At 47.6% G+C, this 22,745-nt stretch overlaps 1 protein-coding gene across 2 annotated transcripts in view; it reads right to left on the bottom strand.

Annotated features, from left to right (window-relative positions):
• Positions 1 to 6,205: 6,205 nt before the first annotated feature.
• The window catches only part of SMAD6 (SMAD family member 6), a 41,652-nt gene continuing 25,112 nt past the window's right edge, over positions 6,206 to 22,745 (bottom strand). For both annotated transcript variants that reach the window (XM_065075975.1, XM_005511195.3), the window contains exon 4: positions 6,206 to 7,108. In XM_065075975.1, coding sequence (XP_064932047.1) covers positions 6,567 to 7,108 — 542 coding nt within the window. In that variant the 3' untranslated portion in view covers positions 6,206 to 6,566. The remainder of the gene's footprint in view (positions 7,109 to 22,745) is intronic.

Genomic DNA, 22,745 nt, shown 5'->3' with positions numbered 1-22,745 from the left:
ATTTGCAGAGGTCTCATGCCATGCGTTCAGGAACCAGGAAAGCCAGTGCTGCTCTGTTTATCTGTCTCAGTGGTCTACAAATTGCATTGCTTTTACCCAAGGAAAACCACACTTTGGACATTTCCTCTGTTTCCTGGTCCAGCCTGAAAATACTGTGGGAAAAATTAATCCCAGGAAAAAAAAAAAAAAAGGGTATCTCTAAGCCTGGCCCAACAGCAAGCGGAAAGTGAGAGGCAGGAAAAACAGTGGAGCTGCACTTCTCTAAACTAGAGAACAGCTGATTTGGTTTATTTTTTAAGCAAGTTTCCTGAGAAAACATGGGAGTGAGCCACCTCATCTGTCCCTCCCTGCAAATCCCATTTGAACAAAACCTGTGCAAGGATGAGCAGTCAAAGACATTTCACGGGGTGTGCCATGCCATCTCATGTGCCCCTTGCAGGAAAAGGCTGTAGCAGGAACAAAGCACTTATTAAAGAAGGAGCCTCCACAAACGGGGTGCATTTTACAGCCCCCTCCTGCACATACCAGGTTCCAGCTCAATTCCCAGAGGTTCATTTTCAGCTTTGTCCCCCAAGCTGGGACTGGAGGGCTGCTGCAAGAGTCACATTTCCCCAAGAAATTCCGGGAAAGGTGCTCCTGTTTTTAATGAGAAGTTTGGTTCTTTTTTCATTTTTTTCTGCTGACTTCCATAGCCAAACTAATAAAAATGGAAGGCAATAAGAAACTCCAGCAGAAGGGAGGTGTGGGAAGAGAAAAGGGAAGATACTGCTCATTTGAGCCTATCCTAACTAGGAGAAGATAATTAGCCACATATATCCCAGAAAGAATTGCAACAGTATATGCAATTATTGGGAATGCACACTTTAAAAGCATTTGCCAAAAATGCCTGCTTTTATTAAAAAGGAATGGTTTCACAAAGGCCCAACTGTAAGAAAGGTTGTAATTTGCCCAAATAAAACTTAATTTGATCCATGAAATAGCTGTGGTTTATTGTGTAATATATGTGCTATGTGTTTTAATTTAATAGAATCCAATATAATTGTAAGCCAGTTGAGTTTCAGAGCAATTTTGGGTTGTTCCCACAGCATATATAGTACAGATGCTACTTTGTGCATCACACCAGCACATACATAAATCAGGAATACAGAAAGGATTATCCAGCAAGCAGCAAGCAATGCCTCCTCACGCACCAAATGGAAAATAAGACCTTTGAGGAAAGCAAAAGAAGTTATTTACAGGAAATAACACTGGATGCTCTGCAGTTAACCGCTGCGTTTCACATTCCTGGAGCCAGTCTTGGGACAGCGGTGCTGGGACACTGGCTGCAGGGACCAGCCCTGGGATGTCACCAAGTGACACAGGGGACCCCATCACAATGCCCTGTGACCCCCAGAACACCACCCTTCTTGGGGGCTTGCCAGACTCAGCAACCTGGCCCACCTCAAGTGAGGGGAAAGGGACATGAATCTTTATTTTTGCTTTCCAGGAAAGTTGTGGTCCATCCATCAGACCAGATCCACGTTCAGGGAAGAGTGACACAATGGGGAAAAGGCACCAGGACCTTTCTGGCCCCATAGCACAGTTCTACAGCCACCCCACACCCAGCTTCTCAGAAAACTGAGCTCAGAAACAACCCAGGGCAACCAGGTAGTAGCAGATTCACTGCCAGCCCCGCTCAGCAAATCCAACAGCTCAAAACCCAATGCACGGCACACACAGCAGTTCAGTACAGCCCGCAGCCCTGTACCCACAGCTGCCTCCCTCCGCAGGGCCATTGACCTGGATGAGACATTCAATTTTTGGTCCTGGTACTTGACAAAAAACCAAAACCAAATGCAAACAAACAAACAAAAAAACCCCAAAACAAACAACAACTACAACCACCACCAAAAAAAACCAACACAAAAAACCACCAAAACCAACCAAACAAAAAAAAAAAAAAAAACCACACAAAAAAAACTATCCCAGAAAACTCCACTGTGGCTCCTAAGGCTCATTCCACACCCACCAGAGGCACCAGGAGAGCAGCAGCTCTGACCAGCTGGTCCACCCTCTGACCCAGGACCACACCGTGTCCTGTGCTGTGTTACACATATGGGCACCTCAGCAATCCTGGCCCCATTAAAAGGGTTAATTCACATCCCAAACAAAGAGCTGGAGATGTTCCACGACTTGTAAAGACCATGAAGTCAAACAGCATCACACCCTGACACAAACTTCCAGCTCCTTCCTCTGCACCAAGAGTTTGTTTTGGGCTTCTTATTTTTCCTTTCTTTCTTGCCAGCCCACACATGCAATATTCAGCTTTTAATTAAGCATTGAACAAGTCCCCCACACTTCTACTGCAGAGATAAAATCCTGAGAAGGAAGATTATTATCTAGATACTGACCAACCCTGTAGAACCAGGGCAAAACCTGTGCCACAGAAGGATCTTCGCCTCTCCTTTTAACAAGAGCTGAATGTGTTTCCTTTTAGCATCCATTTATTTTCTATTCTGGCTAGCAAACCATATTTCTTTGTCATAGTAGCAATGAACATTAAGGGCAGGGATAACAAACATCTCGTGAGAGACACACCAACCCCTAGGACCTGCCAGCAGCAACTGCCTGCTTCTCATCAGCCTATTGCAGAGTTCTAAAATGCAGCATTACTCAAATTAAGAGGATCCTGTCATATAAACACACTCCACAAATCAAAGCCCATAAGGACTCATGTCCAATACAAGAAAAATTACCAGTTCAGGCCTTCCACATGAGTAGAATATGGGTGTATTTGGCACAGGGAGGGCAGACACATGCTGCACAGCCTTCAACCTCCTGGTAGCACCTGTAACACTGTGATGAACCAGCTGATGCCTTTGACAGCACTTTGGCACACACAGATAAAGGTGTCCAGCGAGTTTCACTGCCTGAGTAACACCTTAGAAAACTTCTGTGTCCCACCACCTCTACAGATGATCCATACAGCAGCCCGAGTGAGTCAGACCATTCATCTCAGGCTCTTCTGCAGGATCATGAGCTTACTGCCTCAATTGACAAGGCAATTTGAGGGCTGTGGTCTGGGGAAGCTCCACCTGAGGAGTCACTGCCTTGGAGGGGTGAGACACACCTGTTTCAGACCAGCTGGGGCACAGAACCCATGGAACACCCCCACCCTACAACAAAACCATGACCTCTTTGTACATATACCGGATGAGTTGGAGCAAACTCTAAGGTCAGTGCATTGCTGAAGCCCTTCAGCACAGGTAGAAAACTGCATTTGCTCAGGGATTTGCTGCCCCTGTGTCTCTTCTGACCAAGCAAAAGTTTTGATGTGCTACCATGGCACACCCAGCTCAGAGTTTGGCCCTCTGTAACTGCATGATGGGTGTCTCAGCACTACTACAAAAAAGCACTTTCCTGCTGCACTGCCCAACACATACCTCCAAAAAACCCACTTGGTGATAACGTAGGCACATGGGTGATCAAACAACCTTTCCAGAACAAAGCTAAACCAGCTCCAGCTCACAAGTAATAGCACAAACCCCTGCAACACCCCAGTATCAGGGCACCCAAAGCAGCATCAGGAGCTTAGTCCAAGCATAGCCCAGGGAGAAACACCCCAGCACCCTCCTGCTAAGGGAATGCTTTCATTTCTGCCCTTAAAATGGTGCAACAGCATATAAACCTCAAAGAAATTAGTAAATACAACATGCCACTTACCTCTGATCTTCGAAGACCACAACTGCTCCAGGAATGGGAAGAAGACACATCCAGAAGACCCCAGAACACTGTACAAGAGAGAGGAGGCTGTGGCCATCCTGCTTTTATAGGGCTGGGGCAGACAAGCAAACACCAGCAGCTGTGGGCACAAGAGAGACCCATGGGGTCGTTAGCAAAACCTAACGATGCCCAGCTGCTCCTGCAAACCCTGGCAGGGCAATAGTTCTGCTTTCCCTGATACCAGTGCCCTCCACCCACAGACACCCCAAGGCCTGCTCTGAAAACTGATTTACAGTCGATGAACAGCCCTGGGGTTCAAACTTGGTGTGGGGGATCACACGGGGAAGGCTTTAGCATGGAGTTCAATAGCATAGAAGTCCTAAAGCTTCTTAAAAGGGTTCTAAGTTTGAATGATTACAGTAAAGCATTAAAGAGGAGAAATGGGACAGAAAAGAATACTTGATGTCTTATTTCATTGCCTCACCATAAAATCCTTTTTTATTCCCTTTAAAGCCTTGCTGTCAACTTACATAAAACTCCAGATTTATTCTTGGGGAAGTGCATGAGTAATAAAAAAAAAAGAAAAATTAAGCACAATGAGTGGATTGCACAAGGGAAACCCCAAAGTTAACCCTCAAATTCCAACACACAAAAATGTTTTTGCTGATGCAAACTAGAAACTGAGCTGAAAGGTGCCCAACCAGCCTGGCCAAAGGGTTAAGTCTGGAAAAATCAACAGTACGTTTTTATACCATGTGGGTGGTATGAAAGCAAACAAGAATGTCCACCCTTTGTCCAAAAGATGGGAGAAGCTGGTATAAAGTGGAAAACAACGGCACCGCTGCATCTACGCGTGTGAGGAGGAGGGCAGGAAGGCAGCACCCCCTCGGGATGTGAATGCAAAACCTTGCGGGTGGTGGTGGGAAATGCTGGGAAAGAGAAAAGGAAATGGGGAGAAGCAACTCAGCTTTTGGCTGGTTCTTCCCAGTTAAAATGAGGATGGTATTAAGAAAAATCTCTTTAAAAAAACCCCAAACCATAAAAGCGGAGCCTTGACCGACTGCACAAAAGTGATACAGTGAGTGATGTAGGTGGTGTGGCAGGACACACCAAATCTATGCCAAAGGCGATAAAGAAAAAACAAACCTGCAAAGCTCCTGAAAGCTGGCTTTAAACGATAGTGACATGTTTTGACATTGTTCCCTGACAACAATGGCTGTAACACAAACAAAAATTAATGATGTCAAGCATTAATACTAATGCTGCATGAACTCGACCAATGTGGTCCCAATTAAATATCAAGTATGGTTATAATTTGAAAAACGACTGTGGAAATGTCATTGCGACATTCCTTGCTCACGTCTCTCCCCGATGTTCACCCCACGTCTGCTTGTTTCCCCGGTGGGACATGGACCCCTCCCCTGGACGGATGCTGTCTCCTTCTCGGGTGGGATGTGGTCCCCACCTGCCCCATCCTCGCTCAGGGCTGCTGGACAAACACCAAGTCCAGTTGCCAAAACGCATGACCCTGACACGCATCAGAAGGGCTTTTAAATAGTAAGTTTATGTCCTATTTTACTCTCAGTTTGGGTGTGGAGCCATTAAGAAGGTCTCATTCCATGTTTTTCTCTGCAAATATGAGGGTTACAAAAACATCCCATAACATCGAAAGCTGAGGTGCTTCTGCAAGCACAAGACTGCAGAGGCCGGGTCTTAATGAAAATCAAACGTACAGGGATTTGTAATACAGCTCTACACCAGTCACTGGCAATAAATAATTTTACTAACCAAGTGAAGGCAACCTGCCCGTGTAGACACATGGGTGCTACAGCGCTGACAGCAACGAAGCTCACGCAGAAGTCAGATTTTTGCCTGATTTTAGCCAGGATTTCCAGAAAGAGTAAATCATCCAAGACAGGCTCATCTGACCAGGACTTCTTCTGGCTGCAACTCCTACTCAGAGCAAATATATTCTTCCCAAACAATTCTGTATCAGTTTATTGCCTGGACAACAGGCTGGGAGAGCCACAGGACAAATCTGTGCACGGCTCATCCAACTCACCTCCGCCTTATTTCAAGCTACTGGAGGGCTTCCCAAAATTCAGGCCACGCTACGATGTCTCCAACTGAGGATCCACCCAACCAGGAGTTGTCCAAAAATCAGTATTTGTTATTCAACCATCAAACATATCCAGGAGGTACTGGACTCAGAGAGAGAACCCTTTTTAAAGCTAATAATGCAAACCGGTCCTACTGGGCAGCTTGCAGGGCCACAGTCTATTCTGCTCTTCCCACCAGCACTGATAACCATTAATTTGCAGTGATAACCATTAATTTGCAGCAGTTCCAGCAATTAAGTTAGTGTTTTTCTAATGGTCCTGGCTGAGATGGAGACAGCGGTCACCCCCCTGGAAACCCCTCCTGACTTCAGAGCGCCCGAGCAGACACTGCTGTGGACTTTGGTCAGGGGAGAGGAAAAAAAATAGACAATTAAACCCCCCCCCATAATGCGAATACTTTATTATCAATGAGTGACTGGTATTAGCTTTTTGTCTGGGTATTAATAATATTTCAAAAAACCATACATCAAAATTAGGGCTTTCTCCTATTTTTGCTGTATAATTTTTCTTTTTTAAAAAAATCTGTATTGAAAGAATTATATAAGCCAAAGTGCATTTTCTGGTTTTTGTCCATATACACATTGCACCATACATAAATAATTACATTGTAAAAATGACTCCATAATTACAAGTATAATATATATTTTCATATAATATATAAAACTTTATATTAAATCTAGGTAGATGATATTTGGGATAGTCTGTGTCTTTTTTTTCTTTTTTCCTTTCGTCAGAGGCTGACTGTTATCGATTGTTACTGAGTAAAATCTCCAGCCAACAAGGACACGACGTGATAAACTGTCTCGAATAGCACGGCCCCCAGCCCTTGGCAAAGCTAATCCGCACGCTGTTGGGGTCGTAGGGCCCGTCCGTGTAATCCAGATCGGCCGTGTGCTGCAAGAGGCACGACTTCTCGTAGTCAAAGACCTTGATGGAATAGCCTGGCATCACCTTGCGCACTATCAAAGTCCTACAGTTGGGGATGTCCAGTGTCGGGGAGTTGACGAAGATGGGATGCTCGCTGCGGTTGTAAGCCCACACACCGTCCGGTTCTTTGCTGAGTAAAATCCCATAGCCGATTTTACTTCGAGTCCTTCTCACAGTCTCGCTCCTGTTTTCCAGGTTTAGCTGTCCGAGGCAGAAGCCGTTTCCTTGAGGTAGGTCATAAAATATACTGACAGACTGTTCGTACACTGTGTAGAGGCGGCCGACGCGCGTCCGGTGCTCCCAGTAGGCCACATTGCACCAATGGCTCCTCTTCATGGCATCGGGTGACATACTGGCATCTGTGGGGGAAAGGAGAGGAAGAGATTTGCTGTGACCACCTGGGAGAAGAAGGGTATGGAGGGTAAGCAAACGGCTCTTTCCACCCATCGGCTTTGCTCAAGCAGGAACTGAACTTGTGTTCAAATCAAAACTTGCCTTCAACCCAAAGCTCACCCTCAACCCAAGGCCTGTCCTCAACCAATTATGTCAAACACCACCAAGAAAGAAGGCTCAAGCAAAGGCTGGTGACCCAACAGGCCACCCACCAGCTCCTGTGGAGCTCAACATCTCTTCTTCTCTCTGGACAACGTGTGTCCAGCAGCTGGGACCCTGTGTACTCAAGACATGCATATTTGTATGACCATGAGCACGTGGGGACTCGGTACCTCGATACTCTCACCACAGCCAGCCCTGAGCTTTGCAGGTCCCCAGGCACCTCCAGCATCACTGTGGTGCTGTGGCCCCATTTTTAAAGGTTAACTTGGGTTGAACTGAAACGCAGAGGTTGCCCACGAAGTGCTCGGACAACCAACCCAACAGTTCTCTCTGCTGTGAAATATTCTTTCACTGTGATAGTGATGTTCTCATGGGGAACATGAAATCTGAAGAGGCATTTCATGCCAACAGGGAGTAGTTGTATGAACTATGCATGTCCTGCAAAGCCACTGGAACTCTTTCCAGAACAATGAGAAACATCTATTCTTTCTAGGAGTTACGTTCAAGGAAGACGGGAGGGATGCAGACTGCTGGAAATCTGTTTAGTTTATGACGCCTCCAGAAGGAAGATGGGAACTCTCAGCCCTAAAAGAGCCCCGAAGCGGGAGAATTAACCTCTTGCTGAACATCATTCCCATTCCTACCACACCAGTTAACAGAAAACCACCCTGGGCTTTCAAGCAAGGAGCTATGCATCAAGCCGGCCCTGCTCCATGCCCAGCATTAAGCTCCCTGACAATATATCACGCGCCTGTGGCCTGCTGACCCCTCTGCCTTCGTGCCATCAAGTCCGATTAACTCACACACGGGGTGATGCCATTATTTTGCTTCACAGCCCCCATTGACACACTGGATTTCAAGCGCAGCCCTACAGCCCGGTTTCTTTTCAGGCTCAAATTACCCCAGAGGGGAATGGGCTCTCCTCCCCATTAACGATCTTTGAATTAAGCAGCTTTGTTAAGAGTTTAACTTGAGTTGTAACTACACAAATTTAAGGGGAGGGAGAGGGGCAGGAGGGGGAATGGGGGGTAATTGGGCAAGAGGGGAGGCGGCGGGGCTGGCGCGATGCCCCTTGTTGAGAGCAGCATTCACCATCTTGCACCGATCCCTTCACCCACCGCAGGTCTAAACCACCCTCAAAATGCCAGACTGGCCCCTCCCTCTACCATCACCTGTTTAAACTTAAATTTTTAGCATCCTGCACAGCCACCAACAGCCCGTTTTTGGTTTGATGCACATTTTATCCAGAACTGGGAAGGAAACCCTGCAATGATCAGACATCTCAACCCCAGTGGGAAAGAAACACCATTACTCTTTCACTGATAACCTGCACTTCCTTTGCCATCTCAAATGACCCTACTGCACCTGGATCACCAGGAGTTAAACAACCCAGCTTGCTCCAAAAGGGTAATGACTCCATTGGCAAGTGCATGATGAATAAATTGTACCCAAGCACATTACAAATACTGACAACTGGACTTGACTCTTCCTGAAGTATCTTATGATGCCTTGCAAAGCACCAGACATGGGAACATGATATTTTAGGCAAGACAGAGAAGATCCAAATGTAATTCTGGGTTAGAACCCCCACCCCCAGGTGCCTAGTACCAATATGATGCACCAAGAGCACAAACTTTGATGAAATTGGTGATAAGAAGTTTCAGATCCTCTTTGCAGTATTTCTGCTCTTAACCAAGTCTATGGCATTAACACAAATCTGACCCAAACCTCTTATCTAATTGAATGTTACTGAAGCAAGACCATCCTTAGCTACGTTTGTACAAATCCCTGGAATCAACAGCTCGGCATGGACAAAAATCATTCTACCTTCTCCAACATCATCCCTTGGTCTACCACCATGCAGACTGTCACCATATTTTGCTCTTTAAAGTGCACTATGGCAAGTAATTTCTTATTTTCTTTTAAGAGGTGAGACAAGATGTAGTTCATAAAGACATAACAGTAGAAAGAAGAGGTACTGAGCTTCATGTGCAGGTCCGTCCTCCACAGCACCCAGTTTCCACTGGGACAACATATAGTTGAGGTGCCCCCAGTGCTCTTCCAAAACTCTTCTCAAATGCTAAATGCTGCTGCTGTCCCACTCAAGTGATGCTGGGGGGGCTGCAGACAAGCTCACAGCTTTTCATCTGCCGGCCCAGGGGCTGGTAACAATTACTGAGCTCTGCATCTGTTTAACCTCCCAGCCTCCACAAAGCCCTGCATGCCCATTAGGTAAGTGGGTTTTGTTATCGCATTTTTTTTTAGAAACTACCACTCAGTCCCTGAATTTCCCTTACAGACTAAGAACGGGATAACTTCAAAACTCAAGTTTCCCCATCAGCTGAATTAATTAGGAGAACAGTCAGCAATAAACATTTAAATAGGTGTTCCCCTACAGTTTATTGCAAATTAACATATCTAGTGGGGCAAAGCAGAACAGAACAGGAGGGAACCAGTGTCTGTTCTACAAGAACATCTCACTGCAGGTGCCACCATCCCTGCTGCCATCTCTGCTTTCCAGGAACCAGCAAATATTTTGGTAAAGTCACCAACCGAGACACATGCTGAAAACAGGGGAAGGTGTTTTCACACCTCTTGCTTTGATGCATCCAAAATAGCTTTATTTAAATCACTTCTGTGCAATTAATGGCATGAGCTTCAGTCCTTCCAGCCATGTGAGCACCTCAGGAGGTGAAACCCCCCTGCCAATGTGCTTCCCATCTCTGTCACCCTGTCACAGCTCCCGGAGATGTCCTGTGCCCCTTCAAATGCATAAGGACACGAGCTCTAGGTAACTGCAGATCAAGCAGCTAAAAGTTTCCTTTCCACTCTGCGTTTCCTGGCCAGGGGTAAAGAAAGGCTTTAAAAATCCATGCAACCAGCTGCAAAAGCAACCTGCCCAGGGCCTGCAGGCAAATAAAACACCCTGAAAAGAGACGGTGAAAAGGCTCATCTGAACAGCCCGTGCCTCTGGAAAGCTTTCGGTGGGGTCCCTCTTGCCCCCAGCCCCGTCCACCGCTGGCTCCCCGTGCCGCAGTGGGTTCCTTTGCCTCCTTTATCTCTCAGCGCACTCAACCAAATCCTGAGAAGATGAACTCATCTCGCAGCCCTGACATAAAGCAAGCGATTCAGCGAGCCCCGAAGATGAGGGGCCTGCGCTGTGTCTCATCCCCTGCCAAGTATTAGTTTCGCCTCCAGCTATTAGCCGCTACCACTCAGCAGACGGCAGGGGCGGCCGGCAGAAAAGCATGTCCCCTGCCTTTTAAATAAATATTCCCTTTTTTCCTCCCCTTTTTCCACACTGCCCTTTATGCATAAACAAGAAAACCCAGTTTATTTGGGGTTTTTTTGCCTTTCTGCTGGAACAGAGGCAGGCTTGTTAGCTTTCTTTTTGAAGAAAGAAAAATATTTTAGTCCTGCGGTGCCTCCCTCGATCGTATAGGACACATTTTTAACAACTATCATTGTAGGCAGCTACAACTTCTAGCAGCTACATTTTGGCTGGCGTCAGGGCTATCTCTGCCATCAAAGCCGCCTCTATTGATCAGATGGATGGGCTGAAGCTCTGGCTCTTGTTTACTCGTTGCTCTGAGTCGCTGTTTCCTCTGCTGCAGCGATGCCTCGCAGCAGACACATCCAAAAGGAAATTCAAACAATTTAAGATAAAAAAACATGATAGGAAGGCAAGACAGAGGGTCAAACCCAGAGCTCAATGGGAAGAATCTCGCATGGCTCAGGAGAAAGGAATCCAGGTACAGGAATAAATGCAAAGAGCAAATACTGTAAATCCTCATGGCGTTAGCAGCACGGCTGCTTTCGCTCCCTGCAGAGCGTGGAGGTAAAGAAAATAACTTGAGGTTTCAGATGATTTGTGATTTGACAGTACTTTATGCCAGTAAAGTTCAAAGCAGTGCATTAAAAGAGAAAAGAAAGACACTTTTTTCCAAAACAGAACGCTGCACAGTCCCACTGCTTGATGTTGCACTTAAAAGCAGGATGGAAAACATGGGCAGATCACAAAACACACATTTAAAATATCTCTGATTCATGCTTTGGCTCTTCTGAAGCCACCAAACCTCTTCTCAGCAGGTCAACCCCCCCCACATGATATATGGCTGCAAGTAAGAAGATCTTACTGTGTAAGGAAAAGGGGGCGAGAAGGGGAGTTTTCTGCAGAGCTTTGAGGAATATTCCCATTTTTGCATGGACTCCTGAGGAAACAAGTCACAAGTGGCTCTGTGTTGTTTTTCCGGGCAGAGTCCTCTGTGAGGAATGGGTGATCTGGTCCCCCCTTCCCCACCCAGCCCCAAACCATCCCATGAGCTTTTCAATGCACATTGAAGAGGCACCCACAGGGAAGACCGTGAATGTAAAAAACAAACAAACAAACCCAACCAAACAACAACAACCACCAAATCACTGCATGTTCCAGCTGTGACAGGCACTCAAATGCACATCTGGGCACCTGAACAGACGGAGTGGGATATTCAGAAGAGTCCCCACAGCTCAGCCCATACTCCATTTTCCTGTCCTACCCTCCCATACTCCTGCATCTTGGAGCAGCATAGAGCTCAGCTACATCCTTTCTCAATGGCCAAGGCCTTTCCATTCAGTTTTATTACACTTCGGACTCTATTAGATACATGCTCAGCCTTTTTTCTCCCCTCCGCTATAGCACAGACATATGCTCATACTACCAAATACGCAGGGATGGAAGCAGGATGGTTATAGCTGTACATGGGTTACTGTGAGCAAAGTCCAGATAAAAAGCTCAGAAAAAAGAACACGCACATTTCCCAAAAATCTTTAACAGTTCACCAGGGAGCCATCAGTTAAAATAATCCCCCATTAATACCCTTAGAAACAAGCTCCAGGGTAAGGAAGGAAGGGGTTAAAACTTTGCACAGCAGAAATGGAATTTTTATGGCCCTGCAAAAAAAAAAAAAAAAAAATTAATTGTCAATCTGCCCTAGTAAAGCTCACAACCATTTTCGTTAAGCCAATATACTTAAAATACCTCTGCCTTACAAGTTGCAGCTGGAATGCATCACTGTGGCCCCCTGAGAGCCCCCACGCTGCAGCCACCCCTGGCACCAGCCCCGGCCCTTGGGGTGGGGGACAAGCTGAGCCTTGTCCCCAGCACAGGGCTCCCCAGTGCAGATGCCCCTGGGGACACTGGGCCACAAAGTGGCCACCGTCAGTCTGTCCATCTCACTGGGAACTGTGGGGTGGGACTTTGAAAAAAACTTTGCTGCCCTTGGAGGAGCTGCAGGTGTTGATGAACCATGTCTTGGTGACTCTGTCAGCAGATGGGACTGATCCAACATTGATCCACCATAGACATTTAAGGCAACGTCCTAAGCGCACCAGCACATGAAGGGCCCAGGCTGCTGTCCTGTGGTGGCCCTGGGGACGCTGGAAGAGCAGAGGCAGCAGGAGGTGCTCCATGCTGTTGCCCCAGCTAAGGTCAGGGAAAGTCCTCACGAGGACAAGGACAGTTCAGTCCCTTTTTCTAATCATTTCTGGGTTTCTCCAATGAAGCAAGAAGCTCTATGTTACAGCAGGACAACGGGCTTGTGCAAGGAGATGGCAGTTGGGTAGAAGCAGGAGGCTGGAGAGCTCAAGGCTCTTCCTGGATGTTTAAGGCCCGGAATCAACTGAGAATCATTTAACGTCCCAGCCGTGACCAAGACAAACTTGCTCCCTGATTCAGAGGCCCTACAAAGCTCGTGATAAGCTCCTCAGCCAGTGACCGACGTCAGCCACAGCCAACAGTGCGGACCTTCCCTATGCTGCAGAGCATCAAACTCTCTCCAGGTTGCTGGTTTGCTCTGCTGAAAGAGACTTAAAGGTTCAGCCCAGCTCACACCTCGATTATAAAATAAAGAGTCTGATTGTACATTATGATTAAGCTGGTGTCACCACTGTTGTGGCCAAAAGGGTCCCAACTCCTCCAACCCCAGCACAGTTCCTGGCATGTTCCTCATGTTGGATGTGGCTGTTCTGCAACCACAGAGCTCGTTCACCTGGTAAAAACCAACACCAAGAAAGTCCTCACTGCCACTGTACTCACCATGGAGAAGGCATCTTCCACCTCCTCCAGCCTTTCCCTTGGAGCAGAGCCCTGGCGCTTCCCAGCCTCCTCCGTGAGCCCATTTAATTCGTTAACCCAGTAGATGATTAACTCAGAAGAACACTTGTGCTGGATTAATTAATTAAATTAGTTCAAAAAAAAGGTCTGATGGGCAACAGAGCCAGTGAAAGAGGCGCGTGGAGAGGTCTGGGGGGGAAAGGGGGACATTTCCATGGCAGCCCAAGAAACAAAAGCAACACAGGACAGGAGCCAATGCCAAGAATTGGGATGAAAACAATTTTCCCTGCATAAAAGAAACCACTCCGCAAAATCATCAGCTCATGCTAATTTTTTTATATCCTCCAAAGAAAAACACACGCCATGTTTAGTTCTGCCGGGAAATTCGTAAGCCATCATCAGTTAGCTTATTTTCAAGGTAAATTCAAGGAGTTTGTTTCTAATGTACCTCTCCGGCCATTAAATACACAATCCAGAACATGATTTTAAGGTATTTAAGCTTGGGTTTTTTTCTTCCCCAGCTTCCCTTCATGGTTTACAAAGGTCTTTTCAGCCAAGGGTGAAAAGTCCTAGAAAGTAAAAAAAAATGGAAAAGCACAACTAAGGTATTTTTCACAGACGTTTTAACGTGTTACTTCTAAAGGCCAATGTTTTCAGAGATTTAGGCGATTTTTTTTTCTTTTTTGAGTCAAACAGTCTCCATATAATCCCAGCTTCCCTTGCTCACAGCTTTCACAGGCGCATTCATCGCTTTTAAGTTCCCAGGCTGCGCATGTAACCTGGCTTTATCCCTGGCACGTAAAAGTTAGCACAACAATGTAAATACATCTTCAAAAGGAGCCCAAAACGTAATCACCTATGCTGGCTGCCAATTATGAAAGCACCAGACCTGTCATCAACCAGAATTTGGCTGAGACTTCTCCACTCTTGGAAAGCAGCCCTGGGTAAGTCCAAGCCCGGCAAAAATCCCAGGGTCGTGCTCGGAATCTCCGTGAGCACCCAGGTGTCCCCACCCTACACCTAAAACAGCCAAAAAACCAAGAAAATAAATGAGATGGCGAAAGACATAGGGGATAGGATGGGGAGAACGTATCCAGTAAGTCATTTTCTGTTAAATTCGGAGGTTTGCTGCAAATCTTCTGAGCATCAAGTAGTTGGGGTTGGCTTTTTTCTCTGCCTCCCACTGCCAGCTGGGCAAGGCATCGACTGCGCTTAGAGGGCAGAAGGCTCATTCCCCAAGTGCCTTCTGCAGCCTTTTTTTCATTTTTAGGTTGAGAACTTGTACGTTTTCAGCTCCTCCAAACAACCATGTATGCGATCCCTTTTTTCTTTTTTTTCCCAGAGCCTGAAAAACGCTGAGAATCTGGGAGAAATCACCCCATAAATCACCCGATGGCAGATTTCCCTTTTAGCTGCCGCCGCCACAACGTCCAACGCTCCCTTCCCGCCTGGAGCCCTGCCAGCCCTCGCTATTAATTAATCCAGGGGCCGCCGGCTGCAGTCCTGGCTACGCCAACCGCATCCGACTTGGGCTGAGCTGGTGGGCAGACGCTGGGGCTGGCCAAATCCCATCGGACCTCCTGAGCTCTCTTCTGCTTTTCGAACCTGTTTCAGCTTTGCAGAGCAACTTTAGGTGCTCTTAGAAATGCCAGCTGATGCTCTCAGAGAGGGAAATTATCTGCTCAATAACCAGAGCTGTGGCAAATGGGAGCATCCCAAGGTGGAGGAGAGACTCTGGAAAATAGTATAAATAAATAATAATAGTTTTCACTTATACAGGAGTTTCGGCTGAATGCTTCAAAGCATTTTAAAAGCAGAAACTAATCTATAGGTCCCTCTGAAGAGAAACAGGAGTAACACCACTTTGTGCCTCATCACGGCTCCTGGGAATCACCGCATGGAGGGTGATGGTCCAGAGGCACGAGGCTGGGGCTGTAACAGAAACAGAGCCCTGCCAAGCTCACACCAGCATCAAATAAATGGATTTCTGCTGGGGTGGAGAGGACACTCAGGTGGTAGGGCTGTTTTGGGAAGCCAGATGCTGAGTTGGTGAGGACGACTCTGAGGTGACTGCAGAGATGCTCCTGAAGATGCTCCACCCTCCACTGCCACGATTACGAAGAGCATCGGAGCATCCCCAGCGGCAGAACCACGAACACAGCACAGGATGCCTGACGCAGGTACCTCCTCTGGAAAAAGCAGTAGATCAAAGAAAAAAAGGGAAGGGGCTTTATTTCCTCTGGTTGTTAGATAATATGAGGGTGTTGAGCTCCTCTGAGCTATCCTGCAAAGGCCATGCAGCCAGGCAGTACACTGTCACCTACTCACACTGCTCCAAGCACAGCCTCAACCCCAAAATACAGCTCAGCTCCCTCCAGTAACAACCAAAATTTGCCCTTTTCAGAGGGCAAATGCTCAGCGGTTCCCTTACATGAAGCCTCGTTCGTGATGTCCCTGGCTGGTCATGCAAAAATTGTTCCCCAAAACCACCAGCAAAGCTGGAAACTTTGGGCTTAAGAGCTCATACATTGCATGGGAAACGAAGCAGGCTGCAAGTGCAGCAGCTTTGCTGCGCTCTTCTGTTTTTACTAATGAGCGGAGATGCCTTCCCAAGTGGAAAATCAGAGCAAAACGAAGTCAAATGTCACCATTGGATACATTTTGAGAGCTCTAGCTGAAGCTGTCCCCTCCAGAGTGAGCACGAAGCCAGCCTTGCCCTGCTATTGCAACTCTATTGGGTTGACGCCTGAGAACCAGCCGCAGGGTTTCGCAGCAGAGGCAGATGATGTGAGAAGCAGCGAGCGGGCTGAAAAAACCCAAGGCCACCCTGTTTTCTCTGCAGTGAGGATGCCACGCAGCCACAAGCAGCACCTTTGAGAGAAGACCGAGGCGCTGGACAGATGTCTGTCGGCTCGATGCCAATACCACTGCAAATATCAAGGACTGTGAAAACAAGCTGTGACGGAGGAGTGCCAGGCTGGGGAGGCTGCCTGGGGGCCATGAGCAGGAGCCCATCAAATGTTTTTCTCCGTATGGGCTGGGAATAAGCTGCTTTGCTCCTCCCTGACTGGCTGGGTACAGAGTCCAGCCCCAGGCAGCCACAAGACCCCAGCCTGGGACCTTTGGGAGAACAAAAATCTTGGGCTTTCACCCCAGTCCCCCACTGGCACCCACACCAGCTGTGGATCCCTCAACCCAACTCATCTCCTGCATCTCAAAAGGGCTCCTGTTGATGCCTTGCCTTGCCTGATAATTCTCCCCCAGCATCCTTAGAAGTGATTTTGTTGTTTTGTTTTGTTTTGTTTTGCTTTTTCTTCCAGTGTGGTATCAGTGCCCTCACATTATGGGAAGCAGACATGGGCTGAAATGGAAATTCAGGCTTTGTTCTCGCTGGCCAAAGCCCAAGATTCTTCTCCCAATAAAGCTCCCCCTGAGACTCGCTGTCTGAGCAAGCACAGCAAGCTGGGGAGACACGGCTCCGTGGCTACCACCGCATGTCACACCATCTGTGGTCACTTCAAGTCCTAGCTCGTGGTGGATTTGCCCCAAGTTTTCCAGGGAATTAAAGGATTTTGGGTGCCAGCATGGCCTTTGGAAGGAAACAATCCCTCCGGTGTGCAAGCCAAGTTGGTCATGCTGAAAGGATAAACCTGTATGGGGAGGTCCCGGGGCCCGTATCTGTTGGAGAGGAATAAAAGCAATGGGGATGGAGTCTGTGTGCAGCAAGGCAGAGGCAAGTCCTCGGCCCTGCGGTGCTGGTAGGGAGGATGAGGATGTTTTCTGCCTTCCTGCTCGCACATATATGTCTGCACGGCCGCAGCCAGGCCAGGAGGGACGTGCAGAGGGATGCGTGCATGCGTGTGCACCCACACACGCTAGATTTTCCGATAGCTAGTTCTTGTATTTATGTGTAAACATCTTCTGGGTCTACTCCAGCCCCTGCTCCAAGCAAGCAGCTCGCTCCACTGACAACGGCTCATGGCCAGCATCCACGGGCTTACTCCCACTTAAAGCAAAGACTAAACAATGACTTAAGCATCTCAGGATTTAAGCCCCATAGCTGGTCCCTCACATTTGCAGTCAAAGCAGCGAGGATGCCGCGGTGGCAGTTTCTGCTTTGCAGAAGGACTTAGACCACGGTGACCATGGTGGATAACCACCCTTGTGACATTTGTGTGTCATGGTGGATGGAGGGGTCTCCTGGCACTTTTCAGTAAAATCCACAAATCAGCAACCCAGAGGAGCAGATGGAGTGCAGGGCTTGCATTTCTGCTAGCCTGGGATAAGATCTCCCTGAAAGACCAAACATATCTCATCTTCTTTTCATACTCCCTGGAACAGTGCTGTAAATCTATTAAAGTTCAGATAAAGAGCAGGAAAATTTCTGCAAGGGATGAGGGATGAAAACCAATGTATTTGCATGAAATCCACAACATCCGCAAGCATCACTACAGCCCGTGAGACGGTGACATGTGGCCTCCAAAAGTCCCCGAAAGCATCTTCACAATGATCTCCCAGATGATGAAATTCCTAACCCTGTATTTGTACATGGAGAGTAGAGGTGACTCATACTAATTACCCTCCCTGGCCAAGAAGGGCTTGTTTTCATTTCTGAAAACCACAGTTTCTTATTAAAAGGTGGGGGAAGGAAAATACCAAAATACACACACAACTCCGTGGTACACATCCTGTGCTGCTGCACCAATCTGAATCCCAGACACCCCGACACTCCAGCTTCACTTGGGATGTTCAAAAGGATTAATGAGTTATAGCAAGGACACAGCAAGAGATGCTGCCAGCGTTAGCTCCATGTCTCCTGATTTCCAGTAGCACTCATTCAATATAACCCAGATAAAATGATTTGTGGGTGTATGAGCATAACTCAAGAAGGGTCTCGGTTCAGATTAAAAACCCTCCCACCTTTCTTGGACAAGCTCTCATCTTTCTTGGGGAGCAGCTGAAATTTAAAGCTAAAAATAACCTTTTCAGGACCAGCTCATGCAGGGTTCGTGGTTGCAACTCCTCCACGAGACATTTCTGGAGGGGGAAATGCACAGGCTGCAGCTATAAACTCTGCAAATTAAGTACCAAAGTAAACGACTTTCCCATCAAGAGGAAAATGGAAGGAGAGCCGGTCGGGCTCTTTGTAAATCAAGGACAGGGAGATTAACGGAGCATATGAACGCTTCGTTATGGCTAACGAGTTCAAGACTGCACACACTCAACACAGCTGAGCGCTAAAAAAGAAACGCCAAATTCTTCCCCTCTCCTCAAGGGAAATTGATTTTAAAAAATAAAGGCATATTAGGGGGAAATATGCCTAGTATTATACATTAAAGAGGCAGCCTGTCGGCAGCCTAGAAGAGACTCCTTCCTCTTCTCCATTTTCCTGTAGGTCATATATACATATATATATATAGAATATCCATATGGATGCAAAGAATTTCCCTGTACAAAACTTAAAGAACAACCGAGTGTAGAATCAGAGTCAGCTATTTTGCAGAAATACATTCACAAAGCTCCAATGAGCAACACAGTTCCCGCTTTGGACAACTTTTGCTCGTTATTGCAACATTTCTGACTATTTCTGCCAGGGCTGCCGATGATGTGGAAGCCTCATTGTTCAACCTCAGTATATGCAGGGTAAAAACAAACCAACATATCGACGTTATAAACTCTGTCAAGTTACTGCACTAGAATCTTTAAATTGTTAAAAATAGGGAAGAAACTGCACAGTTCACATATTTTATAAAGCTGGGTTAAATCAACATCTGCAAAAAACATCCCTGTTAAACGAAATAGCAGGATTTCATTAAGTAAATTGCAAGTTGGCAAAATTTCTGAAAGAAAGGGAAAAAGCCACAGCCAGCCCCGTAATTTAAACCTTATTTTAACTCTGAAAGCATGACTGCAAGAGGCTGCATTTCCAAAAGAAAAAAAAAATAGTCTAAAAAAAAGTACCTGTTCCCCGTTCCCCACTTTAGTGTACCACAGTGTCTGCAGTCATTACACTAACGAGCTGAGATGATAAGGGAGCAGGACACATTCCTGGCCCCGCATCCTCCGTACTGAACCCAACAAACCCACAAGACGCAGCGGGCAGCGTGGGGCAACAAGGGTGCCCGTCGGGTCTAGGTGCTGCAGAGACTGGGGTACTGGCTTGGATGTCCCACAAAGGTCCCTAAAGGGACAGGACAGCAGTGCTCACCCACAGGGAACCCCTGTCCTGGGCACTGGGGAGGACAAACCTCGAATCCTGGGGTCAGTTTTGGGCCCCTCACACCAAGAAAGGCCTTGAGGTGCTGGAGCGAGTTGAGAGAAGGGAACGGAGCTGGGGAAGGGGCTGGAGCACAAGTGTGATGGGAGCGGCTGAGGGACCTGGGGGGTTCATCTGGAGAACAGGAGCTGAGGGGAGACCTTCTGATCTCTGAACTGCCTGAAAGGAGCTTGGAGCCAGGGGGAGTTGGGCTCTGCTCCCCAGGAACAAGCGCCAGGACCAGAGGAAACGGCGTCAAGTTGCACCAGGGGAGGGTGAGGTTGGATCTTGGGAACAATTTCTTCCCCAAAGGGCTGTCGGGCATTGGAACAGGCTGCCCAGGGCAGTGGTGGAGTCACCATCCCTGGAGGGGTTGAATAGATGCGGAGATGAGGTTCTCAAGGACATGGGGTAGTGCCAGATTTAGGTTATGGTTGGACTCGATGACCTTAAAGGTCTTTTCCAATCAAAGCAATTCTATGATTCTCCACTTCTAGGGTTTCCCTTTGAGACTGGTGTTTTAGGGCAGTCATGGCACCATGTGCACAAACTTGGGGGACAAAACCATCCCCAGCCCCACAGCTTTAGGCTGAACTCAAACCCGAGGTGTGTCTATCACTCGGGGTGTGCAGGGCACACGCAGGGCGCAGGCAGAGAGCAGGCAGGGTGCAGGCAGGGAGCGGGCAGGGCATCCCCTGTCCTTCCAGATGGTTTTCCAAACCTGCCCAGCTCCTTTCCCCTTTCCTGGCCACGGTGACTCAGCCGGGCTGGGCCGGGTCGGGCTGCATGGGGAGGCTGCGCTCTTCCCACAGCCCTGGCCAAAAGCCTCTGCAGGAGCCTTCTCGGCAGGAGATAGGGACAGGGACAGGCTCTGCCTGGCTGGGTGGGCTCCCTGGGCTACCTCCTCTGGGGTGACACCCAGCACTGGGCACCTGGGGTCCAAATATTAGCTCCAGAATGAAGGTGATTACCATTTTCCCACCCAAAAGCTGAGCTGTCCCAGGAAAATCACCTGGGAGCAGCACTCTGGGATCAGTAAAATGTCTCATCCAGCACATACTGAATGTTTGCTTTGAAAATAATTGCAAAAGCTCAGAACAAAACCTAAAAACAACTGGTCCGATATACAAACTCAGAGCTGAAGAGGAGACCTCTAACAGAAAGACCAATTATTTGCTTACAACATTTTGGCTTCGCTATTTTTCCTGGCACTTACGACACCCGAGTTATTTTGAAGGGCTGTTTGCTGCATGCGGAGCCGAGAAAACAGCGATCCTATTTCCTTTCTGATCTAAACATCCGTTTGCCGTGCGAGCAGGATGAAAAAAATAAAAAAAAAATAACCTGTGCATCTCAGGAAGAGCAAAGCAAGGGGCGGTGGGTGCCCAGGGGGGTCACGCAGGCACCCGCCCCTTGCTAGCCAGCTCAGCAATGTTTTCACCCGTGTCCATCCAAAGGGAAATCCATCCCAAACCATCCCCTAATGACGGGGAATGGCTGCCCCGAGGGCTCTGGGCTGCTCTCCTTGATGGCTGGACCCTCGCATCTTCCTTAACACATCCATGAAGGCAAAGGCTGTTTGGCTCATTGTCACCAGCAGCTGCAAAGCCACCATCTCACTGCAGGATTCAGCAGGTCATGAGGCTGAACAACAGGCACTCATGCCAGGGGAAGCAAGAAATAAAACCTGTGTGGGCGCCTCATCGGCATGCTACAGATACAGCATTGCTGGAGCCTTGTAAAATCGAGTCTGGGAGCAAAAGAAAGGTGCCTGTCCTGGGGCAAGCGCAAGGCAAAGCAGGCAAACCCCTGCCTGCCACCCCAGCTCGCCCCAAGTCACATCCAGCCGTGTGGCACGAGTCAACCTCAGCATCCAGCAGCAAGTGGGATGCTGTTGTGGTGCATGATGGGGTGAAAGTGCTAGAGATGCTCAGATCTCCCCCAAAAACAGCTGTGCAACAACTGTGGGCGTCTTAGATGCCCCGCAAGTCAGAAAGAGTGCCCACGTCAAACCAGCCACCTACAAACCACAACATCGGCACCACCCGAACCCCCAAACCTCATGACAGGACCCCCGAGCCTGCACGTCACAAATCAAACCCTGCACAAAGACAAGACCTTGCCCTTGCAATTGCTGCAGCTCCAGCAAGGTGCCTCCTGCCGGGGCTGGCTTTGGCCATCGTGACGCCTTGTTTGGGGACACACATGTCACCCCAGGACCTGTGCTGTCCTTGCCACCATCTCCTCCCAGCTACACTTTCCACCTTTGGGTGAGCAAAGGGCCAGCTCACCATCATGTTCTGAAATTTCCTGGCTTTTGAGGATACAAGCCAGGTCATTAACATTATTTATAGGTTCCTGTGTATGAGTTTCCATTTGTTTGTCTGCTTAAAAACAGTTGGGTGAAAAAAAGAAATTCCTGAAGGTCAGATAAAAAAAAAATACGAGTCCATGGTCTGATGGACCTAAAGGATCAACAGCTCCCTTAGAGACATAACTGTTTCCTTAAATGCTTATTGTGTAAATATTTAAGCTACTTTATAAAATTTTTACAATGTACTTAGGAAGCATAAATCTCCCCACCAGAGCACGGCAGGCCATCGCAGCGGCGCACGCTTAAATGGTTTTAAGAACACAAACAGGGACATTTCCAATGCTAATGCTGGACCCAAGGGGCCCCTAAGGTCACAATCCTACGGAAACAATTACTAAGCTGATCCCGTTCATTCACCCCAAAACAGAGCACGGTTATGTGCAACAAGTTATTGCAATAAGCGTAACTCCAGTGTCACTGGGTTTGGTTTTTTTTTTTAAATCTGCTTACGGTTACTGCATAGTGGACAGCATTATGGATACAAGTCCTGATTTTTCCCTTTGAAATCAGAAGCAGATTTAACGTCATACAAGCAAAAATTATGTAAGTCCAAAAAACATTCACTAATACATATCCATTTCAAGATCTTTTGTCTTTTTCTTTCCCGAATGCCATGTGGCACGTTTGAAACAACGCCTAGTTCCTTATAGCTGACTTCTGCATCCCTCACCAAACCAAACCATCCAACGCAGTCACTCTTGTGGGTGCTGTATGGACAGA

Source organism: Columba livia, chromosome 11 (assembly GCF_036013475.1).
Source record: "Columba livia isolate bColLiv1 breed racing homer chromosome 11, bColLiv1.pat.W.v2, whole genome shotgun sequence".
NCBI lineage: Eukaryota > Metazoa > Chordata > Aves > Columbiformes > Columbidae > Columba > Columba livia.
The sequence above is the reverse complement of the archived record's forward strand: the minus strand, read 5'-3'. Positions and strand labels throughout refer to the sequence as shown.